Here is a 25,804-nt window from a genome sequence, read left to right as displayed (position 1 = left end):
CCAGTGTTGGCACTGTGCTGTTTCCTGAAGTTGGTTTATGCCAAGGGGCAGGGGAAGGAAATGGCACCAGCCTGCTCCTTTGTCCCTGGAGAGAGGAGTCTGTACTTGCTGCTCTCAGCGAAGCACTTTCGGAGGAGTGAATAATTCCCCTCGTGTGTCACAGGCATTTTTCAGATCACTGATTTCACACTGCCTGCCTCTGGACTGCTGGCCTGCCTGGAGCAGCACAGCACATCTTGGGCTCCAATCTAATCAGGCCTGCTGACTTTTAAAATTCCAAACTTCAGAGACTGGTGTGGCGGGGACCTGTGCTGGTCTTCTGGGAAAGGGTCTCGCTGTGCTGGGACTGATGCAGGTTTGTCCAGAAGAGCAGTGGCACCAGACTGCAGGGGCATGGGATTTGGAGCAAGCAGGCTAAACAGGGGTGTCCCAGTTAGCTGCCCTCAGCAGGTGTCTCTACACCTCTGCTGAGGGGCGGGGGAGGGAAATGGCACCCACCAGTTCTTTTGTCCATAGAGAGGCCATGCCGCCTCTCATGGATGCGCCTCAAAAAGTACAAAGTCCCTCCCCACACCCCTAAGGCGATTCTCAGATAGCCTAATTCTCAGACAGTCTGCACCAGAGCTGTTTGCCTGCCGCCACTCCAGAAGTAGAACAGTATCCTCAGGTCTCTATCACAGCCCAGCCGGGGAACCTCTGAAACTCCAGTCTTTGAGCCCCGCCGGTTGCAAAAACTCACAAAATTCAGCCCCTCTCCTTTTCCCAGACAATGGCTTTGGGGAAGTGTTCTCCCTGTGCTTATCCATGTGCTCCACTCTCTCTTGCCTTTCTCTGCGACCAGCGCTCCGTTCCCTCCCCTGCACCTGCAATCCATGTCTCCCCCAAACCACATCTCAGCACTTTCTACCCTCCTTGAAGTGGCCTCTTCTCTCCCTCCAGCTGTGCAGTTTGTTCTATCAGTCCTCACATTGATTTCCTGAGTACTCAGAATGATTTAATAGTTATCTAGCTGTGTTCGAGGGGCAAGGCAAGCCTAGGGTCCTCCTCCTACACCACCATTTTAGCTAACCTAAGGCAATGATTCTTAAACTTTTTTTAAGTTATCAAAACTCACTCCAGAAAACTGCACATAGGCACACAAAAAAATTAGCCTATGCTTTCAGGGTCTTCATGGATTCTCTGATTAAAAGAAAGGGGAAGAGAGAAGAAAGGCTTCTGAGGAAAGTGTGTCAGTTAAAAGGGATCTCTACTCACACTTGGAGAACTGCTAGACAAAAGGTTAAGTCTTAAAATATTTTGGAGGACTAAGGACTACAGTGTAGAAAAAGGATTTGACTTAATTATTTACCTTTTACAGGGGAATAAAACTAAGAAACAAACGACAACAACAAGCAACGTTCACATGATTTTTTAACAATCACATGATCCTCCCCAAAGTGGTCAGCTGCTATCACTGAAATGTTCTGATAGCCCATAGATGAATGAGCATCTCTAACTGGAAACTGGAGAGAGGACTGCTCCTTTGGCAAGCACCTGTTAGAACATCTGATCTCCAAAATCTCTTCCAAATGCAATGTTCTAAGATTAAATAAAGGATGGCCTGGCATACAGTTTCTGCAGATGGGCCAATGGTCTTAATCACCATGATTCCTAACAGTCACAACCAAGAAAAGGGAAGATAATCTGTGTGCCTCCCACACAACATTAAGGAAAGTAATAAGAATAATTGATTGAATGAGCAGCTCTATTTATCGAGTAAATACTCTGTGCCAAGCTCTATTCTAAGCATTATGTAAATATTCTCATTCATTTCTCCCAAGAATCCTTTGAGATAGGAACTACTGCAATTCCTTTTTTACCATTAGAAACTGAGACTTGGAAAACTTTGTAACCTATCCAAGGGCACACACCCCTGGTAAAGAGCAGCTCAGCAGCTGTGTGCATGAGCTCTAACTAAAGGCAGAGAAATCTAACCCTGGACACAGTTTTTAAGTGTTGGTAACCCTTATGAAAAATGAAGTATCAGTTGCCTGGAAAACACAAATGAGTTTGTTATAAACATAGGGTAGAAAAAGAGGAAACTAAGTGAAATGCTTAATGGAAAAGAAGATGCATTTAGGTGGGAAAAATATGAATTTTTCTCTCTACCAAATGAATCCTTTACTACCTTCCAAGCTTTTAGGTGGTAACACCATATAATTCAGCAACCCTTTTTTGGCTCCCACTCTATCCATCATCATGCTGGGAACGAGGAACAAAAGATGAATAAGATACAAACTTTGTCCTCAAGAAACTTACAAACTGGTAACTAAAATACAACATCACAGGTGCCACTCTAACTATATGAACAACGTAGCACCAAGGCACAGAGGAAGAAGCGACTGACTTTGACAGAGAAGGCTACCCAAAGAAGGGGACATGTGAGTCTTAAAGATTAACTGAGTCTTAAAGGATGAAGAATTTTCAGGGACAATGAGGATCTTCTAGGCAGAAGGTGTAGCATGAGAGATAATGTGATAACAAGGTAGGACAGGTGACCATAACGTGGCTCACTATACCTAGGCCCAGCGTTGCAAACTCCAATGCCTACAGTGGCCAGAGCGGGTAATGTGTAGGACTGAGGAGGACCAGGTTTGGGTGCAATATGGCTACAACACCTGGGTGACGCAGGCCGCACGGAAGCGGACGGCACCACTCCATCTGGGGGAGGCAGGAAGCTACTCAGCACTAACAGACTGTTACACTGGGGGCTGTGGGGCCAGGGTTAACAGAATTCCTGACTTGTCAAGAACTAGAAATCTGAATTTCTTTGTGGTATCATCTAGTTTTTAAATGCTGATTCAAGAAAACAAAACAAAACCACTATATGGACCCAATAAGTATGGGGACCAAATTCAGCCTGTACGCTGCCAATCTTCAGCCTGAATCACTGAAAATAGCAAGAAATACTGAATTTGAACTTGACATAGTGATTGGAGACTACAGAAAGATTTGAATGTAAAGCTAAAGATTTTATTTAGAACTGCAAGCAGTCAGAAACTAATGTTTCTCAGCAGACAAATGGTATATCTGATCTAGGTTTTAGGAAGAATTCCACAGGAAGGAGGTAAAACAGGAACTGGCAAACTTTCTCTATAAATGGTCAGACAGCAAGTATTTTGGGCTTTGCAGGCCAGTCTGTGTTGCAACTACCCAACTCTGCCCTTTTTAGCACGAAAGAAGGACAATACATGAACGAATGAGCACAACTGTGTTCCAATGAAACTCGCCTTACAAAACAGGTAAAGAGCTAGAAATGGTTCACAGGCCAGCTTGCAGACCTCTGGTGTGGAAGACAGACTGAAGGATGTTTGAGGAAGTGAATGGGCAAAAACAACCACTAATTTTTGCCAGATCAAAAAAGATTTTTGTTTTGTTAACAGAAAGCTTTGTTAGGTGCTGAGAGACTTTTACTATGTATCTACCTACTACGCAGATGAAGCAAGAAAAAAATGTTTTGTCAGGCTAAGTATTGCATTGCCATTTAAAGTAACAGGAGGAAAAATGTTTAGCAACTGTTTTAACAGCTGTCCTAAGCTTAGATACGTGTTTGGAAGAAGATGTTGTATGGGGCTTTTCTGGAAGCTTCTTCAGGACTGATGATTAGGTCCTAAATCTGAAAGCAAAAAAAGGCACGTAGTACCCTATACTCTAAAGAAAGATGCCAACAATTAAAGGAGCCAAAAAGGTCCTATTATAATCAACATCCACCTGAGTAGAAGCAGGCCGAGTGAGGAGGCAAGGCTTCAAGCAGCTACTCTGCAGAGATAGGGGGCACCTGTCAGGAGGGGAGACTAGCTGGCTGAACATGTGCTATGAAGGACATCAAGCCAATAAAGGGCTAGCCAGAGAAGTAGCAATAATCAGTGTGGGGACAAGACATATAGGTAGGTAAGCAGGGGCATGTGCCTCTTCTCCCTTATTCCCTTCATCAGGCCTCTAACCCCAGAGGAGTCAAGCCTGGGAAGGCGACTGGGGCAAGGTATTTCAGAACTGAATCAAGTCATTGTAGCACTCTTCATGTCTACAGTGGGAGGAGGTGGGAGTGAAAACTTAATAAAGCCCTCCTCACTTTAGATCACATGGGCCATAAAAGCCTGGTTCCAAACTGGGCAAGAGAAATCTCTGCCTAGGAACTAGATCAGACTGCACTTTTAATTACTGGCAGTCACTGGAATTGTGAGATCTATCTCACATGCCAGAGAAGGGAACAGAGAAAGGAAAAAGTACACGTGGCACAGCGAGAATCAGAGAGCGGAGAAAACCATTCCATGTTTGGATCCCACTAAATTCAGACTTTTCAATAAAGACTTACACATTTATATACAGAACTGTATTTCTGTACATATGAAAGACATGCACTTATGCTCACAGGAATGATATATATGATGAGAGATACCAGAAACAGTCTAAATGCCCAAGAAAAGGAATAAGGCTGAATATATTATGAGATATCTACATGACATTACAATATAGCTATTAAAATTATATCTTGCAAGAATTTTAGTAATTTGGAAAAGTATTCAAGAAACAGTATTTAAGGAAAAAGAGAATACAAAAGTTAATATATAGTATGACAGCAACGTTACCAAACGCAATCTTTGAATGAATTTTATATTCTTATGCTATTTAATATTTTTCAAATATTTTATTATGTACTTGTTAACAAAAAAATTAGTTTCAGTTTAGCATTTAAAATTACAAAACCAGGCCTTTATGATGCTACAAATTACAAGGCATACTTTACTTCTTCATGTTTTTTTGAAATGAGACTCATTCATAGTGATAGTGGAGGAAAGAGCGAAACCCCCACCCTCACCACCACCACAGCTGCAACAGGCTAATTATGTTGTTACAGCTTAGATAATTTTTAATTATATTTTCAAGATTAAAAGGCAGTTACATTGGCCTTTTTTAGGTGTACAGTTCCATGAATTTTAACTCACACATACATTTGAGGAACCACCACCATAACATATGATAAACAACCAAAAAACCTTCATTTGATCTCTCATAGCCACTCCTAACCCTTGCAACCCTTGGCGTCACTAGAGCGTTGTCCTCCCAAAAATGTCGTACAAATGGAGTAACAGTATGTAACCTTTTTTTCTTTCCTTTGTAATTTCTTTAGAAGTGTGGTAGGTAAAATATACACAGCATAAAATTTACCATTTTAACTGTTTTGAAGTATGCGGTTCAGTGGCATTAAGTACATTCTCGTGGTTGTGCTACTCTCAACACCATCCATCTCCAGAACTTCTTCCATCATCCTCGTCTAAAACCGTACCCGTTCAACGCTAGTTCTCCGTTCTCCCCTGCCCCCAGGCCCTGGCAACCACCATTCTGTTGTCTGTCTCTATGAAACTGACTGCTCCAGGTACCTCAAACAAGTGGAATCATAAGAGTATTTATCCTTTGTCAACTGGTTTACTTCATTTAGCATGTCTTCAAGGTTCATACATGTTATATATAGCATGTGTCAGAATTTCCTTCCTTTTTAAGACTGAATAATATTCCATTGTACATACAGGCATACCTCGTTTCCTTGAGCTTCACTTTATTGTACTTCACAGATAACTGTGTTTTTCACAAATTGAAGGTTTGTGGCAACCTTCTATCGAACAAGTCTACCGGCACCATTTTCCCAACAGCATTTGCTCAATTCATATCTCTGTCATATTTTGGTAATTCTCACAATATTTCAAATTTTTCACTATTATATTTGTTAGAGTCAATCGATACAGGGAACTTCACTGCTGACTGATTTTAAGAAATTTCCACAGCCACCTCACCTTTAGCAAGCACTGCCCTGATCAGTCAGCAGCCATCAACATCAAGGCAAGACCCTCCATCAGCAAAAAGATTACAACTCACTGAAAGCTCAGATGATGGCTAGGATTTCTTAGCAATAAAATAATTTTTAATTAAGGTACGCACATTGTTCTCTTAGACATAATACTACTTCACACTTTAAAGGACTACTGTATAATATAAACATAAACTTTTATATGCAGTAGGAAACCAAAAAATTCATTTGACTCACTTGATTGCAGTATTTACTTTACTGCAGTGGTCTAGAACTGAACCTGCAGTATCGCCAAAGTACGCCTGAATATACATTTTGTTTATCCATTCATCTGTCATGGACAATTGGGGTACTTCCACTTTTTGGCTATTTGAATAATGTTGCTATGAACATGGCTGTACATACACCTGTTTGAGTTCCTGCTTTCAATTCTTTGGGGTATATTATCTATAACTAGAATCTATGGATCTATGGTAATTCTATATTTAATTTTTTGAGGAACTGTCATGTCATTTCCCACAGCAACTGCACCATTTTATATCCCCACCACCAATGCACAAGGGTCCCAATTTCTCTGTATCCTCGCCAACACTTATTTCTGGGTTTTTTTTTTTTATAATAGCCATCCCAGTAAGTATGAAGCAGTATCTCATTTTGGTTTTAATTTGCATTTTCCTGTTGGCTAATGATGCTCAGCCTCTTTTCATGTCTTTATTGGCCATTTGTATATCTTATTTGAGAAATGTGTATTGAGATCCTTTGCTCATTTTTGAATTATTTATCACTTTATTATTGAGTTACAGTGGTCCCCCCACTAACGTTCCAAGACCCCCAGTGGATGCCTGAAACTGCAGATAGTACCAAACCTCTATACTATGTTTTCTCCTATACATACATATCTATGATAAAGTTTAACTTATAAATTAGGCACAGTAAGAAATGAAAAATAATAAAATAATTATAATAATATACTGCAATAAAAGTTACATGAATGTGGTCTGTCTCTCAAAATATCTTACTGTACTATGCTCACCCTTCTTGTGATGATGTGATATGATAACATGCCTAATGGTGGGGCACCTGGGTGGCTCAGTCAGGTAAGTGTCTGACTCTTGATTTTGGCTCAGGTCATGATCTCAGGTTTGTGAGATCAAACCCTGCGCCGGGCTCCACGCTCAGCAGAGAGTTTGCTTGAGAGTCTTTCTCTCCCTCTCCCTCTGCTTCTCCCCATTGCCTGCTGTCTCTCTCTCAAATAAATAAATCTTTTTAAAAAATGCCTACATGGCATTGTGACATAGTGTTAAACTGTTACTGACCTCCTGACAATGCGTCAGGAGGACCATCTACTTCCAGACCGCAGTTGACTGTGGGGAACTGAAACTGTGGAAAGCGAAACCACAGATAAGGGGGGACTACTGTATAAGAGTTCTTCATATATTCTAGATACAAGTCTCTTACCATATATATATGATTTGCAGATATTTTCTGCCATTCAGTTGGTTGCCTTTTTACTCTGCTGATAGTGATCTTAGATGCACAAAAGTTTTAAATTTTTTTTTTTTTTTTAAAAGATTTTATTTATTTATTTGACAGGGAGAGACAGCCAGAGAGAGAACACAAGCAGGGTAAGTGGGAGAGAGAGAAGCAGGCCTCCCGCCGAGCAGGGAGCCCGATATGGGGCTCGATCCCAGGACCCCGGGATCATGACCCGAGCCGAAGGCAGACGCCCAACGACTGAGCCACCCAGGCGCCCCAAAAAGTTTTAAATTTTGATGAAGTCCCATTTATTTCTTTTGTTGCCTGTGCTTTTGGTGTCAATACATAACCTTTTGAGACTACTTTCACTTAGGTTATAAATGTAACCTTTTTGAGATTCACTTAAGTTGTTCTATCAATAGTTCATACCCTTTTTGTCACTGAGTAGTATTCCATTGTATGATATACCAGATGGGGTTTTTTAATCCATTCATATATAGGACAACTGAGTTTTTTCCAGCTTTTGATGCTTTTCAATACAGTTCCTATAAACATGTGTTCAGATATTTGTGTGAATGTAAGTTCTGATTTCACTTTAAATGTTTCAACTCTAAGGGCACCTGGGTGGCTCAGTCAGTTAAGCATCTGACTCTTTAGGGTCATGAGTTCAAGCCCCGCATTGGGCTTCCTCTCCTTCTGGGACACAATGGGAAAGTTACATCTTTGTTATTGGCCCATAGGACCCTAAGGCTTTCTTTTTTTTCCAATCTTTTGTCTTTGCTTTTCAGATTGGATAATTCCTATGATCTTTCTTTCTTTCTTTCCTCTGTCATCTCCATTAATTTCATCTCCAGTAGTTCATATATAATTTTTATGAGGTCCCTTTCCCAGGTTCCCCCCTCTCCTTGATCTTCCCATTACTTTCTGGTTCCCTAAGGCCCTCCTTTTGGAACCCTGGCCAGAAAGCTGGGGCTTTATTTACCCCATTTTGCCACTTACTCTCTGTAACTGCTCCTGCATTGGGGGCCAACTGACAGGACAGAGAAAAGAAGCAAAGACAGTATGCCCCCCCTCTTGTGACCACAGATCCTCCAGTCAGAAAGGAAGGTTCCCCCCTTCTCAAATTTTAGATACCTGTACCCTTTCCTGCACCAATTGTCCCCACTAGGATCCACGATCTCTACTTCTCAACCCTGAAGTAAAGGGCTTCTCCTGAAGCTCTCCCTGCCTGTGCCAATGTCCACTTCCCAGTTTCAGACTATGGTGAGACCAGTTCATGTGACAACACAAGGAGAAAAATGGCAAACTCACCACCAGTGGTGAGTGGTGGTACTTCAAATTCTGGTCTTCCGTAATTTGCCTGTTACTATTTACTTTTCAGAGTCTTCATTTTTTTTTTTAAGATTTTATTTATTCATTTGAGACAGAGAGATAGAGAGAGAGCATGAGCAGGGGGAGAGGCAGAAGCAGTCTCCCTGCTAAGCCAGGAGCCCGAAGCGGGGCTCGCTCCCAGGACCCCGGGACCATGACCTGAGCCGAAGGCAGACGTTTAACCATCTGAGCCACCCAGGCGCCCCTTTTCAGAGTCTTCAAATAGCTACTCCATGCATTCTGTCCAGGTTTTATAATAGCTGCATTCAGTGCGAGAGACAGGTTGTCATGTGATTACCCCATATCACCTGGAACCAGATCTTCAGGCTTTTGTGTTATGTATTTATATTTTAGGGTTGGGAAACTTTTTCTGCAAAGAACCAGATGGTAAATATTATAGGCTTTTAAGGCCACATATGATTTTTGCTGCATATTCCTTTTTTTTTTCACAACCCTTTAAAAGATCATTCTAAGCTCACAAGTGGTACAAAAACAGACTCGCAGAGCCACTGTCTGCCAACTGCTGTATTAGAATACATTATTTGTCTCCAAATGTATAAAAATTCATGCAAAAGACAAGTTGTGGTATGAGTTATGCTTTACATCACTTTAACAAGTTCCTAACTTTCAGGGCCCCTGGGTGGCTCAGTCAGTTAAGCATCTGCCTTCAGCTCAGGTCATGATCTCAGGGTCCTGGGATAGAGCCCCGTGTCGGGCTCCCTGCTCAGTGAGGAGTCTGCTTGTCCCTCTCTCTCTGCCCCTCCCTGCCTCGCTTGTGCTCTCTCTCTGTCTCAAATAAATAAAATTAAAAAGAAAAATTCCTATGTTTACCAAAATCTAAATGGGGGGAAGGAGGGTGCTCTCAGGCAACAGCAGCTTTCATCATTGCTTATGCTAAAGCTATTTGGAAAATGCTTAATTTTGTGTTTCTATTTAATATATTTAATAATTCGTAATAGGGTCTTATTGGTGTTTTATTGTTTACTATATATACTGTATTAGTGAATGTTATTTGTTTGAAAGTAACACTGATGACACTCACAAGGAATCATCTTTCAGATCCATTCAATGTCAATGTCCTCTCCCAGCATTTGGATAAAAACAGACTGCAGTAAAAGCTATCAAACTTATCACTGGTCTTTGAAGTAAAGTTAACAAAAGAAAGCTGTGTGTGCAGTATACTGACAACTACTTATTAACAAATGGATTAACAAAGGAAAGCAAGTCAGTGCACTCCCCTTTTACATGTTACGACACACTCATATTTTTCATCATGTTATTCTATTAATCAATGATCACTACATTATTGAGTTAATGCAATGAATTAAAAAGAAAAGTTAGCAGTTTTTTTCAAATGGTATGGTTTTTTTATGCTATTATTTATATCTGATAGAAGGGGAAAGTCACACCTTCAATTCCCAAAAGTTCTGGGAAATTATCTTCTAATTTCATGACAATATAGGTAAGAAAACTGGAAATAATAATAAATGATTCTTGACCTAATACTCCTACTGGTAATAACACTGATGACTATCCATCCAAAGGATGTAACATAACATACTACAAGGATTATTCATCCCAGTTAAATATACATCTCTCACAATAGAGCATCAAGCAGAATGCTGGCACATACTGGGTTCTGGATAAATATTTGTTTCTCTCTCCTCTTTCTTAGCCCCATACTCTTGAAGATCTAAGATCTATCTCCAATCTACTTCCTTCTTTTTTAATGAGAACTAACAAGTACAGAATTTGACTTTTACATTCTACAGTTTATTTTCTTCTCTTTATAATTCCCTTACCTATGAGACAGCACACTGTAGTACACCAGAAACAATACAACAAATGAAAGTTAATTATCAACTGGAAGGAAGGCAAGAAAAGGAGGAGGGGAAGTGGTAGTGAGCTATGAGCCAATGGGCTACCACTTTTTATCCAACTATGGCTTCTAACTGATTTAAGCAATAATCTTCACTCGCCACTTTCACAGTTTATGGGCCTCGTTGCTATAAAATAAGCCTTCAATTTCCGCGTACTATATTATCCACATCCTGTTTAACTGAACTTCAACACATTGACTTTTCCTGTTGTAACACGTTCACTAAAACTGGAGGCTCTGATTTCAACACAAGATTTTACTATGTTTATATTCCCTTACCCTGAACTTGTTTATTTTTGTTACAATATACTTCAGCTTTTATCAGCTGCCAGGTTAACAATATTTCTTGCCACAAAACAATTCACTATTACATAAGCAAAGCATAGTGATACAAGCCTATGAATGAACCATGTGTACAACTTTAAAAAGAAAAAAAAGCACATCAAAGACACTGCCTTTATATTAACTGTGTCAAAGATCCAAGTATTTTTGAAACCTGAACAAGAAACACTAGTTAAATCAGGTCTTGGCATGATTTGGTATAAATGTAAATCTGAGCTGTCTTACCCTGTTTTTTTCCTTTTAGAAAATGAGCATAGGTTTTATCTGCCGATATCTTTATCATTTAAAAGTCTTCAAAATCTGGTTATTTATATGACTGTAAAAGGGCTACAGCTGCTTTTCCTTTAATGCTATGGTAACTGTTCACGTCAAAGCCAGTCTATTACATAATGCATATTTTAAAGATATTCCTCAAAATTTCAATACTATTTAGTGAAGTTTTTACAAGTGTTCCTCATTCCAAATCATTCAAGATTTTATGTTCTAATTATCCAAAGGATACAAACATAGTGATTTGAAGGGGTACATATTAATAAATTAAAAGAATAGAAATAGTTTCTAAACTGAAATAGAACAAATGACACACATATTTTTAAAGTATGTAATTGCTTTAGAATACTCTCTTTTATTTACTTGTTTTTATAGTATACTAGTGGGATCTTGTCCTGTAATATAAGAAAATAATAGGAAGAGTAAGACTTCATTCACTCACAGGAGGAATCAATGTTTCATAATAAATTTACTGATGCCACTAATTTGGAATTAATAATAATTCACAGACCATCAGATGTTTTTTAAAAAGTTTACAATGTAACAAATGAATACTATGATTACAGGAAAACATTTAAACATCTTTAGAGAACAAACGTTAGTATTAAAAACATTTTTAAATAGGCATTTGTGATTTGTTAATGATATAGCATTAACTCAGGCAGCATCTACCAGGCAACATTTTGTGATGAGATAACCTATCTAATCAAAGTTAATTAACTTGAATGCCACTGAAAAACTATTCTGTGGTATTCACTTCCCACTAATTCATACTAATTTTCCCATAAATTTATATTTTTGTCTTTCCAATATATAGGTGGACAGCCAAAGAGGGAGGGATGAGTAGAAAAGAAGTAAAAAAAAGAAAAGCAAAAAGAAGGAGAGGGAGGAAGAAAATAGAAAAGAAAAACTTCAGAGAGCTATTAGAAAAAAAAAAAGGAAAGAGAAGGAGGGGAAGGAAGAAAGAAGGGAAAGGGGAACCTGAAAACAAACCTTACTACTACTGCTACTTATTATTTATTATTACTATTATTATTATTATTATTATTATTATTATTATTATTGAGCCAAGCCTCATCTAATCCCCTCCTGCCAGAATTCTGAAAGCCCAATCAGGGGAGGGGGAAGGGGACAGGGGATAGCGGAAGGATTTCTCAGCATCAGTATACATAGATTCACTAATCTCCATTTCAATTTTCTCAACTCCCAACCTCCCCCAGGTTAGAAACTGTTTTAATCTTTCCATCCATCTGCTAGCATGGGAAAGGGCAGTTACCCAGTGTCGTGAAGTATGTAAGAATCTTCAATAGTTTTAACTAATGCTCCCTATTTTAGAGGGTTTTGGTCCCATCCCCAGACATACCACTAACCAGTTCCAGAGGTACCTAGAGGGAGATCCCGAGCCTTTCGCAAGATCCTGAAATGTAGACTATACTAGTTCTTTTGGCTTTCTCCATTGCTGACTTAGATTTGGCATTTTCTAATCAGTTATCACTGTGATGTTCAATACACTATCTTTACCTGGAAGCCTCACAATACACGTTATTTTCAAGTGTCACTGGTATACTTGAAAAAAGAATACCAATCTTACACCACAGGCCATAAAGACTCCAGAAATTTTTAAAAAGTAGAAAACTACAAACAATGCATTCTTCAACAATAAGGCAGTCAAACTAGAATATAACTAAAATGTAAACAAATCAAAAAAGGTTCCTAATATTTTTTAAAAAGGTTCCAAATTTTAAAATACTCTGCCAAGTAAGATTAAAAAGTACCATGACACATTATTTAAAAAATAATGACAAGCCTGGGTGGCTCAGTTGGTTAAGCGACTGCCTTTGGTTTGGGTCATGATCCTGGAGTCCTGGGATCAAGTCCCACATCGGGCTCCCTGCTCCGGCGGGGAGCCTGCTTCTCCCTCTGACCCTCCCCCCTCTTGTGCTCTCTGTCTCATTCTCTCTCTCTCTCTCAAAAAAAAAAAAAAAAAAAAAAAAAAAAAAATGACAAGAAAGCTAAATATCAAGACATATAATCACAGGCAAAATCACAGATTTAAACTCTTTGGAATTTAAGAAACAAAGGGCAAGGGGGAAAAAAGAGAGAGGGAGGCAAACCATAAGACACTCTTATAGTAGAGAACAAACTGAGGGCTGCTGGAGGTGGGGGGTGGGGGGAAGGGCTAAACAAGTGATGGGTACTAAGGAGGGCACTTGTTGGGATGAGCACTGGGTGTTATATGTAAGTGATAAATAACTAAATTCTACTCCTGAAACCAATACAACCCTATATGTTAACTAACGAGAATTTAAATAAAAACCTGAAACAAACAAAAAGAAAACTTACAAATCTGATATAAAACTTAGAAAATGAGAAAACCAACAACAGCAAAAATCTCAGGGTAACAGGATAAAGAAAAAGAGCACATAAATAAATTATAAATAGGAAAAGGTACCAATAAACAAATTCTAAAAGCCATACTAAAAAATAAAACTACTTTGAAAAGCATATATAGGAGAATGTTCTATACTTAGGCTCTGTGTGAGAAAATATGTAAGGGTGAAATGGTATGAAGTCTGCAACTTAATTTTCTGTGTTTTAGAAAATAAAAAAAGATATTTATTACTTTCTCTAAGCAAACTACTTTTACTAGGTTTTCTAAGCAAATGTGGAAAATTAGTGAATCTATATGATGAGAATATAGTATATAGGTGTTCACTGGACTAGTCTTTCAACTTTTCCACTCATTTAAAAATTTTCAAAATAAAAAACTGAAGAAAAATATGCAGACATTGAGGACATTTACAAAAAGGAGCTTAACTAGAGGTAAAAAATTATAAAGCAAGAAAATGTGTGGTATTTAATTTCTTTACTTTCTTACCAGAAACATAATGAATATTGTTTATTTGCCCTTCAGATTTTCTTTTCTAAAGTGCTATGAACCCTGGACCCCCATTGTTCTAAGATAAAATTAAGATAAAACATCAAGATTCCTGATTTTATGGTTTTTTAGAAAATATTATAATGAAAAGTCATTTAAAAAATCCTCACTTTATTTACGTGTATACTTGAAAAGAATTCCTTCAAAATGAAAAATTAAAACAAAAAGTTGACTGGAAATACAGCAGGTCTTCACTAACCATTCTTTCAAAAACCAAACACTTTTTATAAAGTGTGGAAAATTCTGACAAGTTGCTGTGCTGACAGCAAAACACTTAATAAAGGAAACAAGACTACAAAAAAAAACTATCTGAAACTAAGTAGATTCATAGTACATTGCACCCTTTAAAAGGTCCAGTGTGCATTACAATGCAAACCTATGTCTTTATCCTCAAACTTTATCCAACTTTGTTAACCACAAAAGACTTTTCAATTTTAAAATCAAAGCTTAAAACCCATGGAAACTACAATGAGTACTTCTACATATATGAGATTCTAATAAAAGCTGGATTCAGACATAAAAGTTAGCTCAGTTGAGGGGGCCAGGTTAAAAAAAAAAAAAAGCTTAGTTGCTAGTTGAAAACATATCTACAGAAACATGGGGCTGGGCGCCTGGGTGGCTCAGATGGTTAAGCGTCTGCCTTCGGCTCAGGTCATGATCCCAGCGTCCTGGGATCGAGTCCCGCATCGGGCTCCCTGCTCCTTGGGAGCCTGCTTCTCCCTCTGCCTCTCTCTCTCTCTGTCTCTCATGAATAAATAAATAAAATCTTTAAAAAAAAAAAAAAAAAGAAACATGGGGCTGATTTTATAGGCTCTTTTAGGAGTATATATAACAGGCCATGAGAGTCATATAATTTATTATGGTATTAAATACTATGATTGGCTAAATACACCAAGTAAGCACACTGCAAATTTTCTTTTAAACTACAGTGCATGTCCTCTGTTCCGGATAAATGTTTCCTACTACAAGTCTTAATGTGCCATATTTTACAGCTCTAGTAGTTTTTTCCTAATGAAAAGTTCTGTCCCTTAATCTCCACCATTCTCAGCAACTACAACATTACCACACCTGTTTTGGAAATATGTGAGGCAGTCAACATTAACAAAAGTGAAAGGAGACAAAGAACATTTTAGTATTTGACAAATATAAAAGTATTATGTGTGCCTCTGTAAAATGGGAAATCCCATATTAATTGAAAATTAGAACTTTTACCTTATAATAAAGGAAAATAAGAAATAAAGGGAAATAAGAAAGCCAATCAACAATGCAGCTGTCCTATAATTACACTTAGAAGTCTGAGAAAAAGTAGGCTGGAGGCTAAGTATCTTAAATCACACAAGAAATCTATCAAAGAGAAAAAAACAAGGCATGTTTTGAAAGCCTCACAGCTAACATAAAATGTATTTGTGGTATAAAATACTAATAGGCACCCTTTGAAAATTACTTTGAAGTCTTTATTCTGGCAGGTTTATGCTATAATATCTGGACACAGTTTAATTTTCTTGTGTAATGTCAAAATATATACCTCGCTAAGCATTTCTATAATTCTCTCATTCTGAGAAATTCCAGGAATTAAAATTTTCACTTTTAATATTACTCCATTAGGACTGTTTGAAAAGTTGGGTATAAATCAAATTTTTATAAAACAAGACATTGATTCACTATATATACATTTAAAATGTCTTTATTTCTAATTGATCTTCAATTGGCAGTAGCTTTTGTTATTCATATATTTGTATATTCATTCATTCAACAATTACTTACTGAGCACCTACTATCTGTCAGGTACTATTCTAAGAATTGGGGATACAGCAATAAACAAAATGAACAAAAATTCCTTTTATTTTCTTATTCTTTTAGGTTTCTTGGCTCCTCCTCAGCTGTGCCAAAGCCTTAATTGTCTCTCAAATCCAGCCAGTCTTCTTTTAAATAAAGTTTTTCTGGGCACATGGCCACTCAGCTAGCACAGATTTTCAGCTAAGCCATGTGCGTAAGCTCTGAACCATGGTATGGGGGCAGAAATGATGAGGTCAATGGCTCACATGCTTGAAAGAAAGCTGCTTGCTCTCCACCTCCTTCTTGCCTCCTTCACACAGGCTATAAATCAGACATGGTATCAGCAAGATTCAACCACACAGAATAAAAGACCCTAGGAGATGGAAAAAAAAAAAAGGGTTGGGGGGGAAGAACCTTGACCCCTGGATGACTCTGGAGCAGAACAGCCCCAAACTGCCCACCAACTCAAACTTGGGAGAAAAATAACTTTCTACTGTGGTTAAGTCACTGTTATTTGGTCCCTTTAAAACAGCTAAACCAGGGGCGCCTGGGTGGCTCAGATGGTTAAGCGTCTGACTTCAACTCAGGTCATGATTTCAGGGTCCTGAGATAGAGCCCCGCATCGGCCTCCCTGCAGGGAGCCTGCTTCTCCCTCTCCCTCTACTGTTCCCCCTGCTTGTGCTCTCTCGCTCTCTGTCAAATAAGTAAAATCTTTAAAACAAAACAAAACAAAACAAAAACCAGCTAAACCAATATAGATGTGTAGGAGTCCACTCATCATTTTGTGTATTATTTTAAAATATGAATAATGACCCTTAATTTACCTGGTATATATTTTCAGACTCCTCACAGAAGCCACCCTTGATCTACTCCATGCCATGATTACATCAATTCCTGCTTCTTTTGTGCAACTTCTTCATATTTTATATGTATCCCTATTATTACACTTACCACACTTTACTGTAGTTTATTTCCATATTTATCTCACTATTAGATGTGTCTTTCTTAAGAAAAAAGGTCTTCTTTTTTGTATCACACTATGGCAAAGAGTCAGTACTTAATATTTATTAAATAAAACACATTAAATTAGTTTGTTTTTTGTTTTTTTTCTTTTTTTTTGGTTAGGTTATAAATGAACTAATAATTTTTCCTATTCAAAGAATAAAGCTTAAGAAAAATCAATAAATGAAGATATTTTTAATATAGGATGCAGTGAAAATCTCTAATACATTATGGGTCAGAAAAATCAGTCCCAAACACTAGGCAGAAAAGGCCTTATTTTTAGTAATTAGCAGATGCCAGGCAATCTCAGTGTTTGTAAACACTTCAATTTTACAAGCACCTTCAATGACCATAGCTCTTGTCAGTTTCATTTAGTAGGCACTAGTAAACAGAGCAAGTCATGGTAGAGGTGAGTCAGACAGGGTCCACAGTAAAGGGAGTCACAGGAGCCCACACAGAAAAAAAAAAGAGAGTGGGGGGGAATCAGAACAGGTCTAGAAATGTGAGAAAAAAGGAATAAGAATGGGGGGGAACAGATGAGGAAACTCAGAATCTTAAGAAGAACAGAAGACTGTAACTAAAGAAGAAAACAATGGTAATGTTTACCTTGGAATTTTTAAGCTATTAAAAGTACACACACACACACACACACACACACCAGTAATATATGACCTAACAAACTGATAAAATGATTAAATTCGATAATATCTAATTCTGGTGACTATGTGAGGCACTATAACACACTATTGGATGAATTATAAGTTAATATGAACATTTTATAAAGCAATTTAGCGATGGTTACAATAACATTTTCAATATACATTCTATTTCTGGAAATTTGCCTTCTGGGTATACTTGGAAAAAACTGGCAATATGTATTTGTAAGAATGTCATTAAAATATTATTTGTAATAGAAAAAAACTGGACATGATCTAAATGTCCATCAACAGGAAATGATTATTGTACATGTACACAAGGGAATACAACTCTATGCAACCATTAAAAAGAACAGAGCAGATCACTTTGCATCTTTGAAGACATCCATGCCATTTTAAGTGAAAAAGAAAGGTATGGAACAGTGTGTGTGGCATATCCTGTATGTGAGTGAATTTTTATAAGGGTGTTTATTACGCCTTAACATTTCTAGGACAAAAAACTATTTTTTTTAGTGTATTTATTTTAGGGTCGCCTGGGTGGCTCAGTCAGTTGGGCTTCCAGCTCTTGATTCCAGCTCAGGTCATGATCTCACTGAGATGGAGCCCCATGTTGGCCTCCACACTCAGTAAGGAGTCTACTAGAGATTATCTCTCCCTCTCCCTCTGCCCCTCCTCATGCTCATGCTCTCTAAAATAATAAATTAATTTTAAAAAATCCATTTTAAAAAGTGTATTTATTTTTAGTAATCTCTACACCCAACATGGGGCTTGAACTTATGACCCTGGGATCAAGAATCAGGTGCTCTTCTGACTGAGTCAGCCAGGCATCCAAACAAAAAACTATTAATAAAAGTTCTAGGAGAAAACATTGCAGGGAGAGGGACTTTAGTGTGTCCTTTTTGTAAACTGCTTGAATTTAACCAAGTGCATATATTAATTTGAAAATTTAAAAGTGTCAACAGAGTTATGTGGACATTATATATTGTTTTCTATATTATAAACTCAGATAAATCCTTTTAAAATTATCAAATTACTATCTGAAATTGAACTGCTATTTAGAATATATATACTAGCCAGGCTAGCCAGGTACATAATTAATGTCTCAAAATTTTTAGAGGATCTACCTTAGTTTCATCTCTTTTTCATGGAAAGAACCATAATTTTAAAGTAAGTTAGGGTCCAGTTAAATGTGTTTTTTTCCCCTTTGAATCTTTATTTTTAGTTTTATGCTTTAAAATCTTGCCCTTAAATCTGGTCACTTAGCAATTTACTTTTATCCCAACCAACATATTCTTCATGCTGAGAAAAAATAAATGGTGACTACTTGACAGTCTGTTGACTGAAAAATAAAATATTCCCATGATAATCTGTTGTGTTTGCATGATGTTCAACATATCACTTAAATGGCATTTTCATAAATAAAAACTTGAAAAAAAAAAATAAAGAATATTTAGCCACAAATGAAAGAAATAAACATAGAAAAATATTTTTTCTCTCAAAAAAAAAAAAAAAGGCATTTTCACTGATATGAGCATTTGATCTGACAGCATGCAGTCATAGCCAGTCTCATGAATATGTAAATTATAGACACAAATGGTAGGAAAGATTAGCAACAAAACTAATTTACCTATAAGTAACACTGCTGACAAATGTTAGATACTGGTTGGCTATAAGAGCATTTGATATACAGGTTTGATATACAAGGGCATTAGTGGTTGAGTTTTTTGTTTTTTTTTTTAAGATTTTATTTATTTGACAGAGGGAGACATAGCGAGAGAGGGAACACAAGCAGGGGGAGTGGGAGAGGGAGAAGCAGGCTTCCCTGGGACCATGACCTGAGCCGAAGGCAGACACTTAACGACTGAGCCACCCAGGCGCCCCAGTGGTGGAGTTCTAATACCCAAGACACTAATCTTCAAGTCAGATAACTAAGAAAGATCATTCAACTGATTGTACTCATCACTTTGATACAGAAGGAAAGCCAGATTAAACTAATCAAGATCAATCTTACATTACATCAATACTAGAACTGGATCTTGAAGCCATGTGGGAGTACAGACCCTTTGAGAATCGTAACAAGGGATACCAAAACAATTTAACTGAAGTACGATAGTCTCTCTTCTACAGGCAAATAGAACACAAAATTAATACATTTCACTCTTCCAAAAAACATCTTTTTAAATCAGGGGTCAGCAAACCTTTTCTCTAAAGAGAAAACTATATACAGTATAGTTTAAAAACTAAAAGAAACTATACAGTTGGAAATATTGAAGATGTTGGGTTTTTTGTTCATTTGTTTTTGCCACCTGTGTGATATGAGGACTGGATTTAGAAGGAGTATGCAGATGAAGGAGCACTGATAGTATCACATACCTATTAGGGGTTCTCAGTTTGGTATATAGAAGGAAGGAAGGTATCTAGATCAGGGGTCAAAAAACTATAGTTCATGGGCCAAATCCAATTGCTGACAGTTTTTGTACAGCCCATGAGCTAAGAATACTCTTTACAACTTTAAAGAGTTGTAAAAAATAAAACAAAGAATTTGCTACAGAGATTATATGTAGCCTGAAAAACCTGAAATATTTCCAACTGTATAGTAAGAATAACATCACTCAGGGCGCCTGGGCTGCTCAATCGGTTGGGCGAACAACTCTTGGTTTCGGCTCAGGTCATGATCTCGGGGTCCTGGGATCAAGCCCCATGTGGGGCTCCACGCTTAGTGGGGAGTCTGCTTGGGGATTCTCTTTCCCTCTGCACCCCCCTGCTTGTGTTCTCTCTCTCAAATAAATAAATCTTTAAAAAAAAAGAAGAACATCACTCACAGAAATCTCAAACTTTTGAGAAAGATATATTACTTTGCTTTAAAATCTTTTTTTGTTATCTCTGATAATTATAAATAAAATTCATGTAATACTTACATTAGATACAACTGTAAATACATTTTTATTCCTTTTTAAATAACCATATTGGGGTATACTTGACACACTGAACATTTTTAACTTGATTAAGGTATATTTTGCATATCATATTATTTACCATTTTCTAATTTATGTTTCTTGATTTTTTAGTAAGCTTATCATATTGTGCAACCATCACCATAAATCAGTTTTAAAACATCTTCATCACCCCAATATGATCCCTCATGCATTTACTGTTAATGCCTACACTTACTGCTCCCACCCCTGCCCAAGGCAGCCACTCATCTAGTTTTTCTCTTATTTATAGTTTTGCCTTTTCATATAAATGATATCACATATATGTGGTTTCTATGTCTGATTTTTCACTGAGCATAATGCTTTTGTGAATCATCCACATCAGAGCAGGCATCCATAGTACTCATTGTTGAATGGTATTCCACAGGATATGTTGCACATTCCTAAAGTGTCAATTTATTAAGTTTTGACATATGCATATACTCGTGAAAACCTCATCAGTCAAAATAACAAACATGTCAATCACCCCCAAAATTCCATGTGCTCCTTTGTAATCCCTCCTTCCCACCCCTCCCCATCCACTTATGCCCAAAGCAATGACCGGTCTGCTTTCTTTCACTATATATTAATGATACTATTTAAGTTTGTATTTGCCAGAATTTATATACATAGAATCATACAGTATGTACTCCTCTGACTTTCACTCAGTATAATCATTTTTAAATTCATCCATGTTAAAGCATGTATCAATTATTTTTTTATTACTAAAAAATATTCTATTACACAGATATAACAAAGATTGTTTATACATTCACCTGTCAATGGACATGTGGAATGTTTCCAGTTTTTAGCTATTACAAATAAATCTGTTCTAAGCATTTGTTCATAAGTCTTTGTATGGACGTATGTCTTCACTTCTCCTGGATAAATATCTAAAAGTGGAATACTGGATCATCTAGCAGGTGGATGTTAAATTGCTTTCTTTTTCTAAAGATGTATCTATTTATTTTAGAGACAGAGAGTGAGCAAGCAAGTGGGAGGAGGGGCAGAGAGAGAGAATCCTGAAGCAGACTCCCCGCTGAGTGTGGAGCCCAATGTGGGGCTCAATCCCAGAACCCTGAGATTATGACCTCAACCAAAATCAAGAGTTGGCCACCCAACTGACTGAGCCACCCAGGCACTCCTGGATGTTAAATTTCTTAAACTGCCAAATTGTTTGCCAAAGAGGTTGTATCATTTTACACTGCCAGAGTAGTGTAAATGTTCCAATCTCTCCACATCCTTACCAATACTTGCTATGATCAGTCTTTTTTAATTTTAATCATTCCAATAGATGTGTAGTGATATCTCACTGTGGTTTTAATTTGTATTTCTGTAACAACTAATAATGTTGAGCATCTTTCAAAGTATTTGTCCTCTGTTTGCCATGTGTTTGTCACACCTTGGTGAGGTATGTTCAAATCTTTTGCTGATTTTTAAAACTGGGTTTTTTTATTACTGAGCTTTAAGAGCTCTTTATGTATTATGGATTTATCAGTTATATGATTTGTAAATATTTCATCCCAGTCTGTGACTTAACAATGTCTTTTAAAGAGCAAATGCTTTTAATTTTTATACAGTGCAATTTATCATTTTCTCTTGTGGATCATGCTATGCTTTTCATTTCATATCTAAAAAAAAAAAAAAGAATCACTCCCTAACTCAACTTTTTCTTCCACAAATTTTATAATTTTAGGCTTTATGTTTAGGTCTTTGATACACTTTGAGCTAATTATATGTGATATGAAGTTATGGGTCAAAGTTTATTTTACTATATATCGATATTCAATTGTTCTGGTACCATTTCTCAAAAAGACGTAATGTTTCTCCATTAAAAATGACTTTGCAACATCTTTTAAATCAGTTGTCCACATATGTTTTGGTTTTTGGGACTCTATTCTATTCCATTATCATTTTGTCTTTTTTGATGTCAATACCACAGTGTCTTAAATACTGTAGCTTTATAAATCTTGAAATCAGGTAGACCTCTAACTTTGCTATTTGTTGAAGTTGTTTTAGTTATTCTAGAACCTTTGTATTTCCATATGAATTTTAGAATCAGCTTGCCAGTTTCTACAAAAAAAAAAAAAAAAGGCTAAATAGGATTTTGATCAAAAATGTGCTAAATCTATACATTACTCTGGGGACAACTGACATCTTAACAATACTGGATTTACTGATCCATGATTATGGTACACCTCATCAATTATTAGATCTTCTTTAATTTCCCTCAACTGTGTCTTGAAATTTTCAGTGAGTGGATCTTTCACATCTTTTGTCAGATTTATCTCTAAGTATTTCTTATTTTTGATATTACTATAAATTATTATTTTTAAATTTTAATTTTTAAAAAAATTTAATTTCTAATTGTTGCTGTTATATAGAAGCAAAACTGATTTTTGTATATTTGTATCCTGCAACCTTAACTTACTTCTTTGTTTTAGTAGCTAGTTATATCATCTGTGAATAATAACTATCTTACTTTTTCCTTTCTAATCAGGATGCCTTTTTTTTTTGCCTGATTGTACTGCCTAGAATCCCTAGATCAATGCTGAACAGAAGTGGTGAAAGTGGATATCCTTAACTTGTTCCTGGTCTTAGAAGGAAAGTATTCAGTCTTTACCTCTAAGTATAATGTTAGCTGTTATTACCTTAGTCCCCAAACCAGGCAAAGACCCCATCAAAAAGGAGAATTTCAGACCGATATCCCTGATGAATATGGATTCCAAAATCCTCAACAAAATCCTAGCTAATAGGATCCAACAATACATTAAAAGGATCATCCACCACGACCAAGTGGGATTTATCCCCGGATGCAAGGGTGGTTCAACATTCGCAAATCAATCAGTGTGATGGAACACATTAATAAGAGGAGGGAGAAGAACCATAGGGTCCTCTCAATTGATGCAGAAAAAGCATTTGATAAAATACAGCATCCTTTCCTGATTAAAACTCTGTTCAGAGTATAGGGTAAAGGGAACATTCCTCAAGTTCATAAAATCCATCTATGAAAAACCCACAGCGAGTATCATCCTCAATGGGGAAAAGCTGAGAGCCTTTCCCTTAAGATCAGGAACATGTCAAGGATGCCCACTCTCGCCACTATTGTTCAACATAGTACTAGAAGTCCTAGCAACAGCAATCAGACAACAAAAAGAAATAAAAGGTATTCAAACTGGCACAGAAGAAGTTAAAAAATTAACTCTCTCTTTTCACAGACGACATGATACTTTATGTGGAAAACCCAAAAGACTCCACCCCCAAATTACTAGAACTCATACAGCAATTCAGTAATGTGGCAGGATACAAAATCAATGCACAGAAATCAGTTGCTTTCTTATACACTAACAACGTAACTGTAGAAAGAGAAATTAGAGAAACGATTCCATTTACAATAGCACCAAAAACCATAAGATACCTCGGAATAAACCTAACCAAAGAGGTAAAGGATCTATACTCTAGGAACTACAGAACACTCATGAAAGAAATTGAAGAAGACACAAAAAGATGGAAAAACATTCCATGCTCATGGATCGGAAGAATAAACATTGTTAAAATGTCTATGCTACCCAGAGCGATCTATACCTTCAATGCCATCCCGATCAAAATTCCAATGACATATTTCAAAGTCCTGGAACAAACAATCCTAAAATTTGTATGGAATCAGAAAAGACCCCGAATCGCCAAGGAAATGTTGAAAAAGAAAAACAAAGCTGGGGGCATCACGTTGCCTGATTTCAAGCTATATTACAAAGCTGTGATCACCAAGACAGCATGATACTGGCACAAAAACAGACATATAGACCAATGGAACAGAATAGAGAACCCAGATATGGACCCTCAACTCTATGGTCAAATAATCTTTGACAAAGCAGGAAAAAACAGGCAATGGAAAAAAGACAGTCTCTTCAATAAATGGTGCTGGGAAAATTGGACAGCCACATGCAGAAGAATGAAACTCGACCATTCTCTAACACCATTCACAAAGATAAACTCAAAGTGGATGAAAGACCTCAATGTGAGGCAGGAATCCATCAAAATCCTAGAGGAGAACATAGGCAGTGACCTCTTTGACATCGCCCACAGCAACTTCTTTCAAGATACATCTCCAAAAGCTAGTGAAACAAAAGCAAAAATGAACTTTTGGGACTTCATCAAGATAAAAAGCTTCTGCACAGCAAAGGAAACAGTCAACAAAACAAAGAGGCAACCCACAGAATGGGAGAAGATATTTGCAAATGACACTACAGATAAAGGGCTGGTATCCAAGATCTATAAAGAACTTCTCAAACTCAACACCCAAAAAACAAATAATCAAGTCAAAAAATGGGCAGAAGATATGAAAAGACACTTCTCTGAAAAAGACATACAGATGGATAACAGACACATGAAAAAATGTTCATCATCATTAGCCATCAGGGAAATTCAAATCAAAACCACACTGAGATACTACCTTACACCAGTTAGAATGGCAAAAATGGACAGGGAAAGAAACAACAAATGTTGGAGAGGTTGTGGAGAAAGGGGAACCCTCTTACACTGTTGGTGGGAATCCAAGTTGGTACAGTCACTTTGGAAAACAGTGTGGAGGTTCCTCAAAAAATTAAAAATAGAGCTACCCTATGACCCAGCAATTGCACTACTGAGTATTTACCCCAAAGACACAGATGTAGTGAAAGAAGGGCCATATGCACCCCAATGGTCATAGCAGCAATGTCCACAATAGCCAAACTGTGGAAAGAGCCGAGATGCCCTTCAACAGATGAATGGATAAAGAAGATGTGGTCCATATATACAATGGAATATTACTCAGCTATCAGAAAGGATGAATACCCAACTTTTACATCAACATGGATGGGGCTGGAGGAGATTATGCTAAGTGAAATAAGTCAAGCAGAGAAAGTCAATTATCATATGGTTTCACTTATTTGTGGAACATAAGGAATAGCATGGAGGACATTAGGAGAAGGAAGGGAAAAATGAAGGGAGGGAACTCGAAGGGAGAGATGAACCATGAGAGACTATGGACTCAGAAACAAACAGGGTTTTAGAGGGGAGGAGGGTGGGGGGATGGGTATTAAGGAGGGCATGGAGCACTGGGTGTTATACGAAAACAATGGATCATGGATCACTACATCAAAAACTAATGATGTATTGTATGGTGACTAACATAATAAAATTAAAAAAAACAAAAAACACTAGAGGCATTTCCATTCAAATCAGAAATAAAAAAAAAATAATGTTAGCTGTTGGTTTTTCTTAGATGCCTTTTATCAG

General features: G+C 37.2%; 1 protein-coding gene across 3 annotated transcripts in view; it reads right to left on the bottom strand.

Moving 5' to 3' along the window:
• The window catches only part of MRPL1 (mitochondrial ribosomal protein L1), a 93,218-nt gene that overhangs the window by 14,620 nt on the left and 52,794 nt on the right, over positions 1-25,804 (bottom strand). The window contains exon 8 of one of the 3 annotated variants that reach the window (XM_032400600.1): positions 15,913-16,270. The exons of the other annotated variants lie outside the window; for them this stretch is intronic. Within the exon in view, the coding sequence (XP_032256491.1) occupies positions 16,238-16,270 (33 nt within the window). The 3' untranslated portion in view covers positions 15,913-16,237. Of the gene's footprint in view, positions 1-15,912; positions 16,271-25,804 lie in introns of those variants that run through there. 3 annotated transcript variants of the gene reach the window in all.

The sequence above is a fragment of the Phoca vitulina genome, unplaced genomic scaffold (assembly GCF_004348235.1).
Source record: "Phoca vitulina isolate PV1807 unplaced genomic scaffold, GSC_HSeal_1.0 scaffold3, whole genome shotgun sequence".
In the NCBI taxonomy this organism is placed as follows: domain Eukaryota; kingdom Metazoa; phylum Chordata; class Mammalia; order Carnivora; family Phocidae; genus Phoca; species Phoca vitulina.
This window is presented reverse-complemented; position numbering and strand designations above follow the sequence as displayed.